The 23,777-nt window shown below is 38.5% G+C and overlaps 1 protein-coding gene across 1 annotated transcript; it reads right to left on the bottom strand.

Moving 5' to 3' along the window:
- Positions 1 to 653: 653 nt before the first annotated feature.
- On the bottom strand, positions 654 to 21,533 carry LOC114645564 (fibronectin type 3 and ankyrin repeat domains protein 1-like). Its single transcript, XM_028793404.1, has 8 exons — positions 21,460 to 21,533; positions 12,961 to 13,035; positions 12,790 to 12,855; positions 9,702 to 9,867; positions 9,253 to 9,396; positions 2,309 to 2,386; positions 786 to 830; positions 654 to 692 (listed from the first exon to the last, which is right to left on the bottom strand). Exons 1-8 carry the CDS (start codon positions 21,531 to 21,533, stop codon positions 654 to 656), a joined length of 687 nt encoding a protein of 228 aa, XP_028649237.1.
- Positions 21,534 to 23,777: the final 2,244 nt, after the last annotated feature.

The raw sequence follows: 23,777 nt of genomic DNA, 5'->3' as shown, positions 1-23,777 counted from the left end.
CACAAATTAATCAAAGATGTCTCTGCCACTTTCCCTTAATTTGGAAAACTGCATTAACAGCGAACTCAGTATGAAGTAGTTCCCCACAGATACTCAGGCATCAGAAAGTTGAATCTGTTTTAACAAGGCATTAATAAATTCTTGCCACATTTTGTAAAAAGTTAGGACAGTTCTTAGTAGATTTTTTAATGTAATTTTAAACAAAATAAGTTGCCCTATTCCCAATAAACTACAGAGGGATTTCTCAAACTGACTAAGTTAAGATGATGAACAAGCAAAAAAATGGCAAAATTCCAACACTCCTTTTTAGAAGGAAATTTGTCTCAACTTTTCCTTTTCAATTGACAATAAATTAGCATTGTAGTGATGCTAATGTTTGGAATGACATTTCTAGTAATTAGTACTCTATGGCTATTTTACTCCTGCAGCACTCTTTTAACATTATTGAATTACATATTACTAAAAAAGGGATTAAATAAAATTCATGATAGTGCCATATCCCAAAGCACATCCACTTTAAATCAGAATAATAATCCAAATTGGTTTTAAACAGCAGAATGAATCAGCTTTGCAAATGACCTTTCTATCAGAAGAATAAAATGCCTGTTTAGTACAAGAAAGGTTCTGCACAACAGAGAATGGTTTGTCTTCTTTCATACTGTTGTATTTTCCTCTAACAGCTTCACGATATTCTGCAAACAAGAAAAAAATATATATATAAATGTTAACTTGCACAATATTCCTAAATCAGCATAAAAGTTGCTTTTAATTTTCATTTATCATACCATCCTTTCTAAAGCTTTAGCCATATCCAGGATGCTTGAACCATACTGAAAAGAAAAAGGATCACATTTTATAAATAATTCTATTTATCAAGTGTAAAATTGCACACAAAATACACAACTCACTTTCCAACATCAACATATTTGTGTCATCCTTTGAATAAAATAATTCTTTGCTTAAAATCTAGTTTTACTTAAAACCCTACCAAGCTATCTGAACATTTTAATTTGATTTACATTTAAAATTAAATTGCCATTAAAATTGAAGCACTGGGAAAAAATACATCACATTGGTCCAAAATTTACAAGATGGATAGGTTGCAGTGGAGAGTGAAAATGATTACAAGTGCAGCACATCGTCACGTAATGTGTGCAAGTTACACCCATCGACTTTATAAAAGAAACCTGCAAATGCAATCTCATTGAGTGCCTGCTCATGTACTCCAAGATACCAAACCTTCCCCAGCAGAGAGCACAGTAACGAGAGTACAACGACAGTAGGTAGAGGAGGGCTGGATCCATCGAAGTGAGGGGTCTGGAGTACCTCAATGCAGAAATGAAAGGAAGGACAGATATTTCATTCACATGGCAGTAATGAACCAACCAAATCACAGACCCTAGTCCAACAGATGAGGTCTGTCACATGTCAAGGATTGTCTACACGTAATGTTCAATTCTGTTTCCAGCAGCAGGGCCACCCATTGCTTCAAATACCCTCAACCACAGGTGTCTGCAGCTGCAGTGTTGCTAACAATGCCACCAATGGCAGGGTGACTGGCATCGCATTGGGCTTTTGGGTGAGTTATCAGTTCAAATTACTGCACTATGATGGATGCATCAGTGTATGGAGGCACATTGGCAAAAGACCCCTGGAGGCATGCATTTTTCAGTTCTATCCGGGGCCCAGTATCAGGTGTTAATACTATGGCATGCTATCAGGTTCCACTACTGTTCCTGCCTCATGCATAGCCGGTATCTTGACCAGCCAGTTATACATTACAGAAGCATTAGAGACTGAGGTGGTACCGTATCTGCAGATGGTTCGCTGGTGCCATATTTCAACAGTACAATGCTCGACTACATGTGCTAAGAAACATCCTACAGTTCCTGGACTAACACCATGTTCAACTTCTTCCCTGGCCCACAAGTTCACCAGATTTGTTCCCATTAAGCACATTTGGGACATGGTTGCATGTGACGTGCCAAAGACCACCAGTGGTCTCCATGGTTGAACTTTGGGCTGACACAGAGACTAGACTGTGTGTCATGCCATTCCACGAACACACATCCACTAAGCTATACCTCTAATCATATATGCCAAGTATCATAAGTAATCTGCCATATGAATATCACTTTGATATCTCACGTTCTTAGTGTTGCACTTTAAATGGCCAGCAGTGTAATATGTGAAAAAAAGGTAAAGAATGTGATTTAAATGTTATATGAAAAGGCAAACTTAAAAAGACGTACATTTGTATTCAGTCCAGCTTTAAACAATGAATGCTGTTAGAGAAAATTATGATTACCTCATTTTGAACATGACGATTGGCACCCTTCTTCAACAACAATTCTGCTAACACCTCATGGCCATTGAGCGCAGCCATCTGCAGAGTTAAAGAGAAAATGAAAACAACACTCATCTCTCCGTACCACAGGTACCTTCCTTTCCATAAAACGAATAACTGAGCCCGTCCTGAGAAGAGCACAACCAACACATGACAGAATACCTATAATAGAAGATGGTCGCACAGCTGACCAGTTTACAGAAGATGAACACATACTGTACATTAGATAGACAGAACTTTATTTATCCTGTGGGGGGGGATTTGTTTATTTACAGAAGTTCATTAAATTAAATTAATAAATTCATAAGTAGGACCTACTACAAGACACCAATATTACTAAAAAAAATGAACTTCTGACTAAAGATGAAAAGAGTAGTCACAATCAGAGCGAGACATAATAGAGGTTTACTGTCGTTGCTATAATGGAGCTTTGTAGTGTTTCTTGACACATGTACGAGATGTGAAAACAACCATGTTGAAAATCTAGAAATTCAATGTGTAAGCAGTTTTCACTGAGTGCTAACAGATAATTACAGCTGTAATGTAAAAGCAGTTATGGAGAAGGTCTTGGTACAGTTTGTAGCGGGGCTACATAGTAATAGTGTTTTCAATGAATGTGCTGAGTGCGTTTTGTTTCCATTGTCCCGTTTGCTGTTTATAATGTGCGCGTCAGTGAATGTTGTCCCCGTAAATACAGAGAGGACGGATGAGGGAAAGAGACCGCAGCCCTAAGATGGAAAGCACCGGTTCACAATCAATTACATCCGGGTCTTTACTATTTAAACGATCAGGGGAGAAAAGAGAGGAGGAAGGAGAAAGATGGAGTTTTCAATTAACGACAACGAACCACCATTACCTGCTGTTTTTCATTCCGCCGGATTTACCTCAGTTCAATCATCGGCAGAGACCCCGGGGGTTGGACTTCATTATCCACCACACGCCAAGGAAACACGGTGAGATTGTTCCATTTTTCCAGGAGATTTAAACACATCCATTCTTTGCTGACCAATCATCCGTATTCAGGGCAGTAATATACCCAGACTCAAGTTCACGATCATTGTCATTTCCGTATTCATCCATTATTGTTATTTATGTTCTGTGTCTTATACGTTACAGGGGCAAGGGAGGGTTTGTTATTGTATATATGGTGTTTTCACGTTGTTGCTTTGGTGGTGGAATATACATATCTATACTGTATACATATATTTTCTATGAGGGAAATGTGCAGTATTGTTTTGTTATTATGTTTTATTTAATATATTTATTCACTTATTTGACATACCTGCTTTTGTGTGCTCGTGATTCACCGTTGATTGAGGGGAAAATATTATTTACTAGAGGTACAGCTTGATATATGTAGGATAGCTTCAGTAATTTATCCAGGCCACAGGTCTTGGTAGCATAGCTGCCAGCTGGGTAAGGGGTCGGCCGTTACAAGGTTCAGGATGGCAAAACTTTCCATTTGGTACAGGACAGGAGTCAAGTAGTAAGAGATGCAGATGGCACCCCCTTAATTTTAGGGGGATTGCCATGGTGTTCTGGCCCTCTAACCCATCAGCTCCTTACATTCATGCATTCAACCCTTTAGGTGCCCCTTTATCTCTTAAGCAGGACACAGCTAGCTGTACTCTGCTAAAAAGGTAATGGACTCCTAAAGGGGCAAGGCCACTGTTATACTAGCGAATTCATGGACACCAGAAGCCTGGCTTGGTATCCTTGGCCCAAATGGTAGCCAGCACCCGACTAGGAAGGGAGCTCCAGAGAGACCAGTCATGGGTTTGGATATAAAAGGCTATTGAACAGGAGGAGAGTTTGACAAGAGAAAGAGTGTGCTGTAGTGTGTCTGACATGATCGATCTGTGTAACACAGAGTGGCTGTGCAGTTAAGCTCAATGGAGCAGTGAGGATATTACTGTATGTCTGTTAATGTTTTGTTATGCCTTGTGCTCATTGTTTTAGTTAAAACTAGGGGGCTTCGCCCCGTGCTCGCTTCGCTCCCCAACCCCTTCCCCCCCACCAGCGCTACACGCCATTGTTAAAAGGGGGACTGAACACACCCCAAGAAGAAGCAGTCGCTCCTCCAAAACCCCTCTTAAATGGTGATACATTGGGAAAAGAGTAACAGTTGTTTTTTTTTTTACCTCCTCTTTGCTCGATCAGCTGCTGGCTTGCTGCTGCCGTGCCGCATGATCTGCACTTCCTGCAGAGCTTCAAACGTTTAAAAGCTTGTACAGCACCTGAATATTCAATCTCTTTTCACTGTTCCGTTATTTCACTGAGTAATATTTTCAGTTTTTTTGCGCTAATGCGATTTTTACTCGCATTATCTCTAACCTGCTATGCATGTGTATCATGGAACTTCCTTCCAAATGTTGTAAGTATGACTTGACTTGTCTGTCTTGCATGAAGTGAAAGTGTCTCTCTGTCTCTCTTCAAAAGATCATGTCTCGTCCCAGGAAAAAAGTCTTGTATCATTGCAAGATTGTTTTTGTAAGACATAACACTTGGCATCCTTACAATGATTCTGGGCTTGCTACAGTCTGTGCCCCCAGTGTTCACACAGTAAGTGAAATAACCAGAACACATTTCTATATAGAAACACAAATGACACAGTAAAACACAATATAGACATTCCATGTACTGTTTGGAATTGAAACCCAAGTTCCTTTAAACTTATGTTGAAAACATAAAAACATTTACATATTGTTTCTGATTTAGAGACAGTCATTTTTAATGAACTATAAATACCTGTTTTCTTGTAATGACTGAGAAAACTGTCAATCTTATCTAGACTCAAGATTAAATCCAAAAAATGGAATATGTTTAGTTATCTAGTCACATCCTTAGACTTTACCTCCGGATACTTTCATCATACTTAACAATGTTTGCCTGTCAAGCAATGACTGCTAACACATGAAGCTCAATTCAGACAGTTATTTGTTCTTCATAAAACAGACAATCCAGACATCACTTAACTGTTTCAATCTACAGCACAGTATAAAACAGAAGATCTTCTTATGGCTCCTGCAGTATGAAACCCTTAGTTTAGTGCTATTAGTCAACCTGTGTCACATGCAATCCACCTGAGTGCTATGGCACCAGAAAGAGATAGCATTTCTAAAACATTTACTTTTTACAGCACCTTTCTATAACAAACACCGTTCTCTGTACTGTACATACACATTCTTTTAATTGACGCTCAAGTAGATTAAGTGACTTGCTGTTGGTCTGACAGTAGACTTGAACCCACTCACTACACTGCACTGCTTGCTGTCCATGGACAACCCAAAAAATGGCATTCTGTCTCCAGCACTAACCCCTCTCACTGTAAATGATAAGGAGGATCTTCTTGTGAAGCAAAAGTAAAGGGCCATGATGCACGTCCATTTAACAGGATGACGCTCTACCAATAAAAACACATAGTAAAATAAATAAACAAAAGCACTCCTCCACCATCTTACTTAATGTATACTTGTGTCCTTTTAGGAAACACAGATAAATGGCCTTGACTCAGATACTTGAGATTATGAATAGTTTTAAGGTCAACAATATGGCCAGACCAGTGTCTTGAATGTAGTTGGAGCCGATCCTGTCATTGATTCTGGGTTGTTGCTGTCTGTGGAAGTGTTGTTTAAATTTTAGTTTTGCAGCTCACTCAATAGCAGAGAAACAAAACGGAAGCCATTTGTATTCTATTTTGTGGCCAAAATCCTCTCTTAACAGTTTGAGATGGACTGCCATCCCATCCTACCTTGTGCCCAGTGCTTCAGACTCTTTGACTTCAGTGATTCGATATGAAAGCTGTACTGTATGAACTGGGTTACAGTGTAATTATGGCAAAAAATGTTTTCATTTCTTTTGGAGATTGTAACAGAATGCTGCATTGAGTTCTGACATAATTATTAATACTTGTGAATAACATGAGAATGATAGACTGATGGTCTTACCGTCACTCTTAAAAAATCACTTATCCACTACCTTTTTTAATTTGTTCTTGTGTCTCTCCAGGATAAAAGTATAAATTACACTAAGAGTCCTACCATTTATTAAATAATAAAAGCACACTACACATGTCTTTTAAAGTCATGTGAAGGTAGGAGAGGTAGTGAATGTAAGACATCCATCCAGCAGGGGTACGGCCAGGCAGGAATATTACAAAGGATGGCAGAGTGGGATGGCTGTCTATCAGACATCATGCTAGGGGATAATAAGAACGTCCTTTATGCTACTTGTGAAGCCCACCTGGTTAGTGTGCAGGATAGACTAACACTGCAGGAGCACCTGGGGACGCCCAAGGGATTTCTACACACCAGGGGCCTCATGCATAGCGCCATGCGTAGAATTCGCACTATAACATGACGTAAGCACAAAAGCCGAAATGTGCTGACACACAGAAAAATCCAGATGCAGTAATCTGTGCGTTCGCCAACTTCTGCGTTGTTCCGCTACATAAATCCCAGTCAGCGTGGAAATAAACGCACGTGCACGCACTTGCTGTCCCACCCCAACTCCTCCCAGAATTACGCCTCTTTGAATATGCAAATCAATATAAATAGCCCTTAAGCCCAGCATTCTGTGAAAAGGCAATGGCAAAAGTACAAGGAAAAATAGAAGAATTTCAGCAAATACCCAATGGAGGCAAAGAAAAACATACTATTGGTTGGTTTACACAGTTATATAAGCAACAAAAGGAAGTTGATCGAGTGACATAGCGTGTCGGAGAAACTCGAAAGCTCAAGTTTACAAAGTCGCACAGTGCCTGAAAATAAAAAAGTTGTCACATATCAAAGTCGGCGTGAAAAGGCGACTCATAGCCCACTGTCTAAGTGTCATATGAAAGCTTATTAGGGTACAGTGGAAAAAAAAGGCACACAGTGTGAAAAAAGCACGAAATGTCAACTTTAATCTCGAAATTTCCACTTTAATCACGTAGTTTATTTTGTCATTAAAGTAGAACATCATAAACTTCATCTTAAAATCGTTTAATTTACTAGTTTCTCAAATCCCATCGTAACTAAAGTAACACATTAAATGCTTTGTTGTGTATTTGATCTTATATGTGCTCTATGTGCCTGAATCACTACGTGCTCTTCCTCCGACAGGACACAGAATCCATTACATTCGTAATATTACAGCTCTCTGAATAATTAAAATACTGAGAAGTACACATGATATCATTTTCATGATGATAAAAGTTAAAGCATGTTATTAAACATGGGAACATGGTGGCGCAGTGATTGTTCATGTCTTACAGCAAGATGCTTGCTGTGCCATGCGCGACCTTGGATGAAATGCTTTATTACAGAAGTACTGTCTTTCAAATGTACTAACCCCCAATTCCTGTCCTTATTTTCTTTCTCCAAATACCCAATCGCCACATAATCAGCCCTGTAATAGATGTTAAGCCATCTGTAAGCTTAGAACGCCAATTCTTCAAAACTTTTAAGGAACATCAAAATATCTTTGTTATCGTTTATTTTATCCTTCCAGTGTCGCGCCAGCCACAGCATGAAAACAGCGCAAGGCAGGAACAAACCGTGAACAAAGCCCAAGCTCACTAGCGCTGCGGCACCGTGTAAAGTTTTATCTGTATAATATAATCAACATATTTTGCTGCATTTCATCTTAAAAATGATATCGTCATCTTATGTAAATATGTGCTTTATAAAGTGGCTCAGGTTGTGCAATATATAACTGTATCATAAGTACAATTACCTCACGGTAACTTGCAAGTACAAACCGTTCTACAAGGAGCACTTGATGAACTGATTGAGTGCGTGTATAGTTCTTGGGATGAAACTGTTTGTGAACTGCAATGTCCGAACAGGAAAGGCTGTGAAGCGTTGGTTGGATGAGAGCAGTTCAAATAGCGAATGGCTGAGGCAGCGAGTGCTTGATGCTGTATACCGATTATTCTCTTTCCAATCGCTGTAGATCTGTGATTCACACTCAAATACAGTGATATAAATACTCCGAGTGGTGCAGTGCGATTAATATGGAAAAAGATGATCCGCTGTGGCAACACCTAACGGGAGCAGCTGAAAGAAGAAGAAGGTGCAGTGAGAGTAACAACGCTAAAGCAGTTATGGTATTTAGAATAGATAGACCATTCTGTGGACCATTATATTGTTACAGGTTAATTACAATCAGATGCATTAAATTTATGAACGATGTGAGTGTAATTTCAGTCTATTTGATAAAGCTGCCGTCGTGGATGTGGATCTAAGAAAGGGTAACCACACAGGAACAGCAGCACTGCTTTGACGCTGGGTGCCGCCAGTCTGCAAAACCGAGCAGAGAACTTGCATACGACAGGGTATGAGGTACCGTGGAAAAGTGCGTGCCTTTACGCCAAGTGTAGGTTTTATACATCGCAATTTGAACGTGGAAACGTTCTTACACAACATTTCTGTGTGTACGCACTGTTTATACATGAGGCCCCAGGTCTCATAGTTTGTGAGCAGCAATTTTGTTATTGGTTTCCTTTTCCGTATGGTTGTTTTGGGTTTATTACATTGTATTTTGTTCACTACTACTCCTTAATCCTAATTAAAATATGTGTAGTATTTTGTTCTTGACATCTTGATTTGGGGGGGTGGATGGTGGGGAAGCACCCCCTACAAGCCACATCAGGGGGAAAAAAAGACAAAATCTTTTCAAATCTTTAATTTAGCCTTATTTTGTGTCAACTACAAAAGTTCTAGGAGAATTTAATATGTAAAAGAAATAAAAATGAAAGTTCAAACAGCTATAAAACTAGTGTAGTGATTACTGTCTTCCTGATGATGCAAAAAAAAAAAAATCTGTCACATGGCAATCGTTAAGCATAAAAATGGATGACTGAAATTTTCATTTTATTTAGAAATGATTGACGGTAGAACATGTTTTGTTTTTCATATTCTTACCATTAAAGGAGATTTTCCATCCTTATCCAACATATTGACGTCAGCTCCTGTTTCAATTAGGAGGGTTGCAACATCTGCATTTCCAGACATGGCAGAAACTCTCATCAGTGGGGTCCATTGAGAAATATTATCCTTAACATCGATCTGAGAGGAAGAATGTTTACAGCTGATTTAGAAAACCCAATTACAACAGGAGTATCAAATCAATCCTTTAAAAAAAAGTTTTATGATTGCAGAAATAAAAAATGTATCTTACAAATTTTCATCTATAAGATTGTGTTACTACTGAGCTGCAAAAGAGTCAGGGAAAGTGAAAAATTATAACTAATCATTAGGAACTACACCTCATGACTTAACTGCATTGTGCTGGTTTCAGAATGTTATTTTATTAAACATGTATCATGTTATTTTAATTACATGTGACTGGTCAGACTGGCTAAGCACTTTACCTCACAGCCTTCATTTATCAGGAATTGGATAACATTTAAATGACCTCCATCAGCGGCATAGTGCATGGCTGTTGATCCAGTATTGTCACAAGTTTCCAAGTCCGCCCCAGAATTCCGGAGTAATGTAATAATATTGAGGTGGCCAGAAAAACATGCAAGCATCAAACTGGTAAGTGACAAAAAACATGGGAAATTTAACCATGGAATAATGTTACACATTAAAATGTAAAACACAGTGTGCCACAATAAAATTTTGACATCAAAAATGTATTACTCTGAACAGTGAAGATTTTGCTTCATGAACACTCCTGAATGCATCTTATGGATGCCAGCCTGATGATCATAAAAATCACCTTTAAATTTTCTTATAACTAGGGGGCTTTGCTCGCCAACCCCCGGGCCTGTGGTACGCGCTAACCTCTTTGCGGTTCTGCCGCTCACGTATGGGGATGCGGATGTACAATTTAAACAGCTTATTTTCATGGGAATTGTTACATATGCATAAATGAACTAACTATTTTACATTACAGCAAGTAATTTAACCATATTAAAAAATAGCAAAAACGTAATACTGTAATTTGAAAGTAAATTATGTTTCATGTTGCATTAGAGTTATTTGTTACATAATATGATTTCATTCTGTTTGGCTTTGAAATAAGATGCAAATACTTTTTAAACTTTTACTGTAAAACTTAATTAAAAACAATATTTTGAATTCAATTTTCATCAATATCACATTGAATTGATACTGTGTTTGGACTTTCATCCTGATATAATTGCCCGTGATTGAGTTTCGTTTCTTTCTCTATTATATAAAACGACTTTTTCAAATGTTTGGCTCTGAGATTTCTCGTACCTTTGAAAAAATCTCTTGAAAAAAGTCCCTTGGATTTTTTTATATAATAGAGAGATATGTTTTATTTGCCACTGCCTATTTTAGTGATTTTCTCTCATATGATTAAGCATACATATACAGTACAATAACTACAACTGGAACATCTTTGGTGATCCAAAAGTAGCAGCACTGCCACCACAAATGCAGCTGGGATATACCAAGTTTTACTTATGACTGGATCCGTCATGATAAAGAGTCTCATTACGTTAAAAATTATTGTTAAGCTTTCGGTTCCACATGAATGACTTGTCAACCCAACAAAGGTATTTTTGCTCCCTTGTCATATAAAACGTGGACTAATGAAAATGTTTGTGAAAGCAATGAACAAAAGATGAAGGATTTCGATATCTGAGACAGATGTTTGGTCCACATATCAGACATGTCATTATTCAAAGATCTGCTAGTGGGGTCAGGCATTCAAGGGTATTATTGGGAACTACAGTGCAAACAACTGGTTGTCAACATGCTTCAAACATACAAAAACATGAAGTGCAACGTGTCTTTAAGGATTCACTTCCTTCATCCACCTTTGAACTTCTTCCCTACTAGTTGGTGAAGTCAGTGATGAACATAGTGGAAGCTTTTGGTTTCAACAGTGGTGGCTCTGAGGCTAGGGATCTGCACTGGCAATCGGAAGGTTGCCGGTTCGAATCCCGTAAATGACAAAAGGGACTCTGCTCTGTTGGGCCCTTAAGCAAGGCCCTTAACCTGCAATTGCTGAGCGCTTTGAGTAGTGAGAAAAGCGCTACATGAATGCAAAGAATTATTATTAACAGGACATTGCAACAATGGAAATGTTGTTATCAGGGAAAGTAGAATCCATCAGTGTTGACTGCTTACTGTTGGTTGGACACTAAAACAAGAGGCATCAGAAGCTGAGCTGAGTACAAGTGAAAATCAGCAACAAAACATTTTTAGCTCAGTTGAACTAATGCAGTGTATCAACATCATTAAGCGATTAAACACACTAAATTCAATAAAATATCATTTCATGTTTCTCCACATTCCTACATGATACAGTCCATCTACATTATATTTGTGCTCAGCTTGATGTAGTATCTCTATATCACCAAAAAATTTTCAGGAAGTAAATCTTTCGGCAAAAATTGTTGTCCTGTGTTCTGTCAATTTATAATTACTGAGCAACCCATTTTTTCAGAACAGGTTTTTAAATATCCTTTTCATAGACTATCCTAAAAGCAAAGTACAAAACCAGCAGTCTGTTAGATCCTTTATATTAATTCAATTAAAGGCATAATTCACCTAATTTTTAAACCTCCTTAATCCAATTCAGGGTCACAATTTGGAATCCCCAATGATCCTAACAAGCACATGTTTGAGATGTGGAAAGAAAATGAAAGCAACAGGAAAATAAACTCCATGCAGACATGAGAGGACATGAAAACTGTACATACATAATGACTGGCCACAGCCTTCAAACCCAGTAGGCAACAGCACTTCAGAAACTATCCATCCATCCATCTATCCATCCATTTTCCAACCCACTGAATCCGAACACAGGGTCACGGGGGTCTGCTGGAGCCAATCCCAGCCAACACAGGGCACAAGGCAGGAACCAATCCCGGGCAGGGTGCCAACCCACCGCAAGACACACACAAACACACTCACACACCAAGCACACACTAGGGCCAATTTAGACTCGCCAATCCACCTAACCTGCATGTCTATGGGAGGAAACCGGAGCGCCTGGAGGAAACCCACGCAGACACGGGGAGAACATGCAAACTCCACGCAGGGAGGACACGGGAAGCGAACCCAGGTCCCCAGGTTACAGAAACTATAGTCCTAATAAAGATGAAATCCATTGTTTTGTTTTGCAAAATGTTCCAATGGAAAGAACATTAAAGCTAAGTTATTTTTTGATCTGCTTAACCCCTTTCAGCACACCCTGCTAGAATTTAATACCAACCATGGACATGGTGCAAATCTTAACATGACCCCGAACTCCTGCAGGACCAATTAAGAGTTACATAATGAGTTGAGAGCGGAAGAGAAACAATAATCCCATATTTATAGAAACCACAGAGATTATAAGATTATAAAAAAACAGGTAATACCTTTTTCTTGTGTTTTAGTGAAATTATAGTTTTAGATGTTTTAAATTCTACTTAAAATTTAAAAGCAGGAAAGTCTCCAGACCTATTTCTCAAAGGGATTTCTTGTAGTTCATACCTGGTTTTTCCACTGAGATTCTTCAGGTTAATATCTGCTCCGTAGTCCACCAAAATGTGCACCAGCCTAAAAATGATATACTAGTATTGAGATTTACTTTATTTGTTACTTCTTATGGAAATAAAAATAACAACCTCATCTTCATGTAAGACAACTGTTTGTATTCAATACCTGGTGTAGCCTTTCTGTGCTGCCAACATGAGTGGACTAAACCCCAGCTTGTCAAGACTATCAACATTAGGTTTTCTGTTCAACACAGACAGAAAGGGAAAGAATTAAAATAATTGAGATGCAGCATTCCACAACCTAAAATAAAGTTTCTGATTCCTTTGGCATACAAATAATGTCACTTTATATTTTCAAGCAGTCTGATTAAAAACATCAAAAATAAGTTCTGGCTTGCCATAATCAACTTTGTGCATTAATTAAAATAAATTCTAACAATGGATAATCATGTTTTATGTCTACGGGAGCTTAGAATGGCAGCGCCCATAAGAAAACCAAATAGTGATGCTGTAAAATGTTAAAATGAACTCCCCAAAGTTAACTGACAGCATCACTACATTCCTAATAGTGAAAAATCCTCAGTACCATTAACAAAAGTAGAAGGGAAAATATATGTGAAAAGATGTACATATTTAAAATAACCTGTATTATAACACAATGAAGTGCATTGCATTTCTTTCCATGGCCAAATATTAATTGTGCCAAAACAAAATGATATCAAATGACTAATCATTATCAAGAAGATGGTCAATGGTGGGGGTCAACAATATGAGTATAAAGTCTTCAGTCGTGACACCATGCTCTCCCTACGTGTCAGGAGATATACAATCTATAGTAAATCAATATTATAACGAGCACTGAGACTAGATACGCACAGAGACATCATTTAGGATGAGCAGCTGGAGCCCTTAAGTTCATGAGGTTTATTTACTGTTTTACACACAGCACTATTTAAACTACCTCAGCCACGGGGTTCCTAATGCTCCCCATAAGGAATGCTTCCAGGGATGTTGCTGTCAATTAAGTATCAAAAACAATCAATATGTTCTCTCATCAGCTGGCTGCAACACTGTCATATCCTACTGTGCACTAGGTTATTTGCAAAAAGACAAGTTCCTGATAAGGTCAGACTACCAGCATCTTTAGTAGATGGGCCACTGGTGGAGCCACTACAGGCTTCATTTACTGCTGGTGAGCCCATAGTAGCCTACTGCTAGTGCATTTTCAGCCTGCCTAATGAAGTCAATAACATCATTTATGGCCATTTTTTCCTTTCACCATCAACATCTGTCTAATGTATGGCAAACTGGAGATGAAGAGGAGAAAATAGCAATATAATATTTGACTATTCCAGAATTACACCTCTCACCTTTTTGTTAACTCACACCACCATGATTATAGCAGTGGGTGCAACAGAACACTTGTGTGATTTGAAAGACTTCTTCTCTCTATTGTTGATGTCCCTTGTCCCACCTGTTGACCCTGATGTTCGATTTATTTAACATGTGGCCATGGAAAAAAAGCAATGTGCTCCAAGCAGACATTAAATGAGATGTAATGAGTTAGCTTTATTTTAATGGACATGAACTAAAATATAATACACATTTACATTGCATTTCAATATCAAACAAATATTGTGTATTGTGTTGAAGTAAAATCTTTTGATTTCTTTTTGATTATGACATGAAAAAATTGTCCCAAAATTAATGTATTTTACATGTTGGATTGCATTTAATTTTGCCACAGATAGTCATCCACAGCATAGGAAGATTTAAAGGAGAGAGGCTGGAGTGACTAGACCCACACTAATGGACGCACTATGTGACTAAGATAGCATTATGGGCATGCAGAGTGCCCGATTAAAAATGTGAGCTGAAAAACAACCAAGGGCCATTTATAAAAAAATGTTGCACATGCCCATTTCCACACCACTTTGAGATATATAAAAACTAAACTTGGCATAAAGCAATGTACATTTTCGTGGCAGCCTCACACCATGCATATACAAGTTTCTTCTCGGTATTGCAAACTGGCAGCACCCAGCATCAAAGCAGTACTACTGTTTCTGTGTGGTTTCCCTTTCTTTCAGATCCACAACAATGATTTATCAAATGCACCAAAATTAATTGCATATCTTTTACAAATTTAATTTGCTTGATTGTAATTCATTCTGTAACAATATAATGGCACATGAAATGGCCAAACTGTTCCAACTGCCATAGCTGATTTAGCATTGTTAGAAGACATTGCAAATGGAAGAATTAGAGCATGTATTTATAAATGATGATAACTGGCTTCTAAGTCAATTTATCGATTTTCAAGTGCTATCCTCTTGGAGCTGTGTGGTGAACTGGCACTAGCTTTAAAATCACAAGAGTTTTTCATCATGAACTTGCTGACTGATCGGGTATTTCACAAACATCACTTGAGTCATGCCATGCCAGCTGTATAGGAAGGTATTACTCACTTGTTTGAACTGGTAAACATCATAGTGTAATTCACAGCAACATTCTGTTTTCCAAATGTAAGTGTAGCGGTCAACTGCACGCACATTGCTATTGTAACAAAACTGAACAAGTTACATCAGCCAGGAATGAATCGCTAAAAGAATGAGCTGGCATTACATCATCTATATCAGGAGAGCCTATAAAAACGGCAACTCCATACTGTCTTGGGTGCTTTTTCCAACTAGTGTGGCAAAAGGCAAGCAGCCCTTTTAAGGATAGCCAGTCACCTCAAAGAGTCATGTAAAGAGCAGAGAATCTATCTGTTGTGTTGCTTGGCACCAATGCTACACTGTAAAGGCACCTTCAGAGAATGAATTTGCATATGTAAATAGAAAGCATTTCCATACTATTAATGTGTTGCTCTGTAGTCCATAGAAAGTGTGCATCATTGTGCTAGCATGTAGTGTGCTGCATAATGAGGCACACAATTGTGGCTTTTCTGTCACTGAAGAGATGTGGTATGATGAACCTGACCTTGACCCACCAAATGATCAGCCAAATCAGACAGCGTTACAATTTTGTTTGAATGTAATTAGCGGAATGTAAAAACAGGTTATCAGATGCAGGTCAATATCACATAGTGTAGTCCTTATATTCCTTAGTTCATTGGCCACATCTCTAAAAGCATCCACTACTGCATTTTGTGACTCCAGAACAGCATCCATCAACACACAGCCAGATGGTCGCCCAGTGGTTTCTGTGGCAGAGGTGTGTGCGCAGCCAGTACCCGAATTTGTGCAGGGCTCAGCAGCACGATCACCACCTGGAGTTGCATCCTTGGCACGAGGATCAGCTTTTGTAATATTGTCTGAAACAGAATAAATAGACAGTGGACTGCAACTCGCTTTTCATGTTGACATCTGACCGCTTCTTTTTTATTTCAGGCACTGGGCTTATACCACTGCTTAAGCCAACAAATAGTATGTTTTACCTTGCTTCCACTTTGCATTTGCTGAAATGTTTCTTTTTTGCACATGCTTTAGCCATTGTCTTTTAACAAAACACTGAACGAAAGGGGCTATTTATATTGATTTGCATATTCAAATATGCAAAATTCAGGGAGAACTCAGGGTGGGGCTATAGGCGATTATTAAATTCATCCTGCTCTAAGCAGCTCTCTCTTGTTTGTCTCTGTTAATCAATTTTTTTGAGAAAAAATACTCTTGTATTTAAAAAAAAAATACTAATCTATTATATAATAAAGTACAAAGGTCTGTATGTGTGTCCAATCCATCAGAACATTTTCATTTTTCAAAAAGACAGTTTGGCTTTTTTGATGCAATTGAAGAAGTAGTTCAGTGTAGGAGGGACGATGGGAATTATACTGACAGAGTCTGAGAAGCAGGCTTCAAGGGAATGTGCTTCAGAGAGGGACTACTGGTCAAGAAAATTTCAGATACACGAGGCTGCAGAGGAAAGGCATTGAAGATGCAGGTAGGGCAAGAGTTATCAAATGTTTTAGAAATGATTGTATTACCTGTTAGTTATTCTGTGCTGGTGACAACTCTGAGGTGGGAGATTGTGTGCATGTTCAAAGTCATCAATGTAGATTGCTGAGAATTACACAGCAGAGAGCACAATTTTCCAAAATTGACAGTATGAATATTAGAAAGTGAATACAAGCTCTCCTGTAACTTTTATTACATACAACATTGGAAAGGACTCTGCTTCCCAATCCAAACTTACAGCAGAAGACCCCTATATTGATGGCGACTTATGACAGAATGCATATAACAAGTAGTAGGAACAGGGCTTGAGCTAACATTAGCCATGAAGAAAGCACCCAGCAGTCAGACTAAATCCAAAGTGTCAGGTTTGTTCATTGTGGATGACGTGTTTCCAGACAATCCTAAACAGGTTATACTGAGCATACATTGAGAAAGCTCCACATTGGCTGAATGATCATTTTCATCTCTCTCTGCTTTGCTGTGTGTGCGTATCCTGCACCACTGTGGGGTCTGTGTTATTTATACTCTGCGTACATGTTTTGACTGCCTTGGTGTTAGTCCATTCCGGTTTTAAGTGCATAATTATTATTGAGTATAGAATTCAATTCATGTTTAATTTGATTAGTACATTTTTATTTTATGCTTACAACATCAGCCATGTGCTCAAAATGATTAATGCAGGTATTGTCTAATATTTGTGTGGAACTTTGGTGTGACTACTCAGTAAAAGGCATATTCTGGTAATGTTAGTTCATCTGCCTTAAGTATCCATAGTGACACTGACTTCTTCTTATGAGCCATCTCTTCAGTCAAATACGTAATTGATTAAGGTGCAAGTGCCACTGCCATTTGTTAAAATTTCTTTTGACATAAATGCCTTATTAAAATAGTCCTGAGGTTCTTTCAAGTTGTGTATTTTTTTATACAGTATGTTCCTCTTTTACACATTGTGATGGACAACACACATGGGCGGGCATCCCGGCTGCGAAGGAGTATGGTTCCTTAAGCGGACAGGAGGCCAGCCCTATGCCACCACAAGAAACAGGGTGAAAATATTCCTATCTCGCCTCCTATCTCACCCAGAAGACAGGCAGAAGATGCCATTGCCAAGTGGGTATACTGATATCCCAGCTGGGTTGGACTCGGGAACAATACCCGGCCAGGATGACAATATAATGGAATTGATGGGCAAGAAAACCTGGCAGGAGTATGGGTTCCCCTAAGATAATATAGACAGCTTCTCTGGGCAATGTTACCTCTATGAATATCTGCAAGGCACTCTGGATATTACAGTTCCCTAGAACAGCATTGTCCGGTTCCGTGGGGGCCACCATGGAGTGCTGCAGGGATTCCTCATCCCTGCTTTATGGGACTTCCAATTGACCTGGAAGAGCTCCATCTGACCACGCTCCTACCACCGGAAGAACTCCCAGGTCCAAGATAAAAGAAGCTGCTCAACCTCATCCAGGCAAGCCAGAGTCGGGTGGAAGTGGACAAAGCTCACCTGTGAGGTGAAGAGGAGGAAAAGGGAACAAGACAGCTTGGTAGGATTTGTGTTTATTGCATGTCTGAGGCCTCTGTGGAAGGTACTTGTGTAAAGAAACCGGTTTTATCTGATCTGGACATGTGTCTGTATAGTTGTGTCTGGGGTTGGGCGATCTCTGGCACCCTATACTGCCCACAATGTCCATCAACCACTCTTATCTGCAAACAGATCCTGAGTAGTCAGTGTGAGAGCTATTGAAGTGTCTGCAGCTTATGCACAAACAACAGTGCAGCGATCTAAACAAATCTCCATGACGTGTCTCACACACACACACACACACACCTAAAAAAAGAATAACAATGAAATGTCTCTTTAATGAAGTAAATAAAAATATTTAAAATGCTCCAACTTTCAGAAAAGCTGACCCAATTGCCAAATGCACCTGAATGATAAACCATGCATATATTTTCAAAATTGTTTAAAAAAATAAGAACAATAAGTAAACTGAGTAACAAGAAGTAGCAAACAAACTACAAAAGCAAAGTTTCCTGCAATTTAAATATCATTAGTGGTACTTGAGAACCTGTACATCATTTCAAAGTTTAAAATGTGTTAATGTAAATGAGATTACTTTATATTGTAATTTGGTATGATAAATAATTTATAATATTTGACTGGGGATATTTTAAATTTAAATAAGTAGCAGTACAGTGGTGGCTCTAAAAAAAATGCAATTATCTTATATGTTTCATCTGTCCAAACCAATACTCCGTAGTCTTTTTCCATAGATTATATGAATTTAATTCAATTGAATACTAGCCAAAGTTTGTGCCTATCAATGCCTGTTCTAATATTGAAGCCTGCACAGCTAATAAGTTATATCTTTAACACATCTATTCATCTGTCCCTTGTGAACACTAGGATGAAGTGCACCCTAAGCTCACAATGTGTTAAACCATTCTGATGGTGTAACGGGCCTCAGATTCAACTTAATTTAATGTTATAATACTTTATAACATACATACTTACATACATACTTTACTTCATGTACTGAAGAATTACACGTAACAACATTCTTTTTGGTCACACTCGGTCCTATACACACTCACTTAGTTCACAAACACACACACTTCTTCCTAGAGTACACATGCATATTGTACTTGGCTCAACCAAAAATCCTTTAAATCCTTTCAAACGATGCACGTTTTAAGTACCAACAGAGCATTTCAGATTCTTATGGTATCTTTCATTTTCTGTTAGGGCCATTACAAAGTAGTAATGATGTCAAAACACAAACGCTACAGTGGATACTGCAGTTTGTCTTTTTAGCATATTGTTCTCATTCCACCAAATGTATATGGGTGCGCAAATGAAAGGTGAAGATCACACACTATGCATGAGGCCCATGATCAATTGGAGGTTCACAGACTTCCGCAATTCAGGAGTTCAGCTGAATAGACAATTGGATTGTGTGTTTTTGATGCTTGGTTTGAATTAAACTTAACTGTAATGTAACAGGGTGTATCATGTAACATCACTGAAGTAAAATGAAAAGCAACCATCTCATTAACAGAGCAGAGCTTCTGAGGTCCACAGCTTGATTCTGTTGGGATTATAGCTGTTTAATGAATGGGGGTGGGAGGGCCCCAGTATGGCTAGGGGCAGCAATGCTGTGCACGGTATTTCATCAGAAGAATTTCTATAAATGTGACCTACTGATTTATTGGGTTGCCTTTGTTATATGTTTTATCCTTTCTTAATTACCCAAACTCTTTTTGGGCAGAACAATAAAGTCCAAAATATATAAATAAAAGTAATATTTACTATGTAAATGATGTCTTACGTGTGAATGAGCTGGTGCTACAGCTTTAGGGGTCAAGTGGACTTTTGTGAGGCTGTTCTGCAAGATTTGCATCTATTTACTGTGCTAATGAAACTCTGCAAGTGTAAGAAATTTGAGGAAACCATTGAAGCCCACCTTTGAAGGCAAAGCCATTCATTTTCATGTCCTTAAGGAGCGAAAGTCTACTCTACATCGGCTGTATGGTAGGAATACCCCCCCCCCCAAACAAACCACCCCTACACAACCCTGCCCACCTTACAGGATGCAAGTCCATCGCAAAACAACTAAGGTCGTCAACCACATTGATTCATGGTGAGACAGTTTAGGGATCAGAATCAGAATCACTTTTATTCACCAGTAGGCCTACTTAATGTACAGTAATCCCTCGCTACTTCGCGGTTCACTTTTCGCGGATTCACGACTTCGCGGATTTTATATGTAAGCATATCTAAATATATAACGCGAATTTTTAGATATAAAAAGACAATGGGTCTTTTTACTTCTGGTACTTGCTTCCTCAGTTGGTTTGCCCAGTTGATTTCATACAAGAGATGCTATTGGTGGATGGCTGAGAAGCTACCCAATCAGAGCACGCAGTTAAGTTCCTGTGTGCTGCTGATTGGCTCAGCGACGGAGTGTTGAATTAACCAGGAAGTCTCATCTCACTCATTCAGCATTAACGTGCTCCTGCTACTGCTTCAGGGGCTGTGTCCAAGCGGCAACAGGAGATGCAAATGATTGCAGAAAAGGTAAAAGTTTTGGATATGTTGAAGGAAGGGAACAGCTACACCGCTGCAGGACACCATTACAGCATCAATGAGTCCACGATTCTTTTTATTTAAAAAGGAGGAAAAGCATATAAGATCCACGGCCGCAGTGTCCTTTAACCAGGGCACAAAATGAGTTGCAAGTGGACGTGATAAGGCAGTAGTCTGGATGGAATCTGCTTTAGGAATCTTTGCAACAAGGTCGACAACGTCATGACCGCCTACAAGCTGCTACGTGTACTTCGCTATACAGTAAGTGTAAACTTATCTACCGATTTCATATTGCTTAGCAGTTGTCCCTGTTATTAATAGAGTAAAGGGTGGGTTGTAAACAATACAGGGAGGGTTTAAAAATGTCCAAATACATGTTAAATAATTAAATAAATATGGTGTCCCTACTTCGCGGAAATTCAGTTATCGCGGTTGGCCTTGGAACCTATCTCCTGCGATAAGTGAGGGATTACTGTATAGGAATTTAACTTGGTAGCTTTGGATCTGCTTATAATAGAAAACAACATCCCATACAAATAACACAAGTTTAACAACATACATTATAAACCGTTGTGGAATAGTACAATTGCATCCACTACTCTTTTTTACAAGTTATTCTTACCCTGTTTGCAAAATATGAATAACTTCATTTTCATTATTCACATTTACAGCCTTGTGAAGTTCCTCTCCAATCATTGGTCCACAAACAATTCAATGTTTTGCTTGAATCTAAATTGAAATGTTAAAAAATGCACAAAAGTCATATTTTTTATGGGTTAAAAGCAGGAGCTCACCCAAACAGTTGTATATCTCAGTTGAGACTGTTGTTAAAAGAAAACTTGGTAGCGTGATTGGCCAAAGTGGGGGCTTCTAAAGGACAGTCCCTTCACTTGAAAGTCTTACCAAATGTCTTAAAGAATTCACCATGTCAGACATTTCTCTGTCATATCTGTTTGGTTTGCTTGTTACTCCTTATTTGTGTAGTATGTCTTTAAATGTTTTGGAATTCCTTGTCTATTGTGGGTGGAGCCACCCCAGCATCATAGCTGCTGGGTGATGCCGGGCTGTTAGTCAACCTTAGAGGGACACCCAATCCTGCATCACTGAGAGCTGATCATCGGACTTCTGTGAGTATTGTTTTCTTTTGATATGTTCTGATTTGAGATTTTTCAATTCTGTTATTGGATTTTGCTTGTGGGCTTTGTATTGAGACTTGTCTCCCCTTAATGGGTAATTTCATGTCAAATCATCACACTTTTGGACCTCATTACCACAGATTGTAATGAAACTCGACATGCTGATTTGGTCATTCGAGTAACCCATGGAACTGAAACTACACTTAATGGGTAGAGGTGGTTATGATTTGGACTGGCTATCTCCCTAAATATAAGTTGAACAGAAATTGTTCAATTTTTTACTAAAGCTAGCTTATAATGTCCTGAACATCTCCAGAAAATCTGGTCTTTGGTTTTTGAGTCGTTGCTGAGCTATCATTACTTATAGATGGCATCACTTGGTTTCATGTCATAATACCCCCCAATAAGTTCAAACTTTGTTAGCTTAAATCTCCCTTAATATTGATCCAAGACACATGCAATTTCAGTTCCATGGGGTACTCATTTGACCAAATCAGCAGCAGTTTCATTAAAATCTGTAATGATGAGGTCCAAAAGTATGATGATTTGATATAGAATTATCCTTATGCACTTTCCCCATTTTAGTACTTTTTGTGTTTCTTTTGGTTTTTGAAAATAAATTCTCAGTATATATAAAGATACTTTGTTTTGGGTTGTGTCTTGTCAATTCTGAGGTTTATCCTCTACTTTTGAAGGCATTTTTAACAGTGTTATGTGTGAGTCACTGTCTTTCACCCCAGAGAAGGCGCTGAGTCCACAGGCTTCAGAAAAAAACAACTTTATTCCAATCAAAACAGACACAGTCAGGGTCTTTATTCAAACGGGAGCTGCCTCTTTAATACACACAGACATAGCAAACAAGCAGTAAAGAGTTTCGGTGCACAGCGCAGCTGGGGAGTGTCAGGGTCTTAAAACCCTCACAATATATTTTTGAGTATTTAAAGTCTTTTTGAACTTTTAAAGCTACATTGCCATTTTGGGCTTGGGCAGGTCAAAGCCTGTATGTAGTAGTTGTAGTAGTAGGGGTTGGGCACCTGGGGTAAAGCCAATGAAAGTCTTGTAAATTCTTTCTAAATCTTTGTAAAGTTTTAAAACTTATAAAGATTTTTGGAGGCCTCTCATCCCTTTTACCACGTCTGTTACCCCCAATCACAACACCTGCAAAAGTCACAAGGATAACAGTGAAGCACTAATTACAAACCTCTGTACTTTGGCACTCCTAAGTTTTGGATTTTGTGGATGTATGTAAGTACCCTTTTTGTGATTTTTCTGAATTATGAACTTGGCTATATGCATTTGAATTCCATTTCTTGGATTGTACACTAAACATTGTTAACTATTTCACTTGTCTTCCTTGCAAGCATTTTAGATTCACTTTGTTTGGTCTTCGTGTTTGAATATGTGTCAAATAAACCTTTTAATATGTAGTCATGATAATTTTGTTGTTAAGGGCCAGAGGTTTTTACAGTCCATATATTCAATCTCTATTCGCCTTTTAGTTAGTTCTCCGAGTAATAATTTCTTTTTGTTTGCGCTAATGCGATGTTTACTATCTTTGTTTTGACACTGTCGTTTTTTCTGCTTTCATATTCTGTATCTTGCTCTGCATGTGTTTCACGCCTACGTTTTGTTTTTGAGTCTTTTGAGTTTCAGTTTTCATTATCTCTAACCTACTCTGCATGTGTTTGGCCGTTTTGTTTTTTAACCTCTTTATGATGTTTTACTTTGTTTTCTACTCTTTTATTTCTGACCTCGCTTTGTCCTGCTTTTTTTTCAATGACGCCTGGTCCGTGGTGAATATTTT

Source organism: Erpetoichthys calabaricus, chromosome 2, assembly GCF_900747795.2.
Source record: "Erpetoichthys calabaricus chromosome 2, fErpCal1.3, whole genome shotgun sequence".
Lineage (NCBI taxonomy): Eukaryota > Metazoa > Chordata > Cladistia > Polypteriformes > Polypteridae > Erpetoichthys > Erpetoichthys calabaricus.
This window is presented reverse-complemented; position numbering and strand designations above follow the sequence as displayed.

Coding starts and splice junctions, on each gene's coding strand:
- LOC114645564 (XM_028793404.1), bottom strand. CDS start 21,533: ATGATTGGAGAGGAACTTCACAAGGCTGTAAATGTGAATAATGAAAAT. Junction 12,856..12,960: donor GCACAGAAAGGCTACACCAG/GTATTGAATACA, acceptor TATCATTTTTAG/GCTGGTGCACATTTTGGTGG. Junction 693..785: donor CTAAAGCTTTAGAAAGGATG/GTATGATAAATG, acceptor TCTTGTTTGCAG/AATATCGTGAAGCTGTTAGA.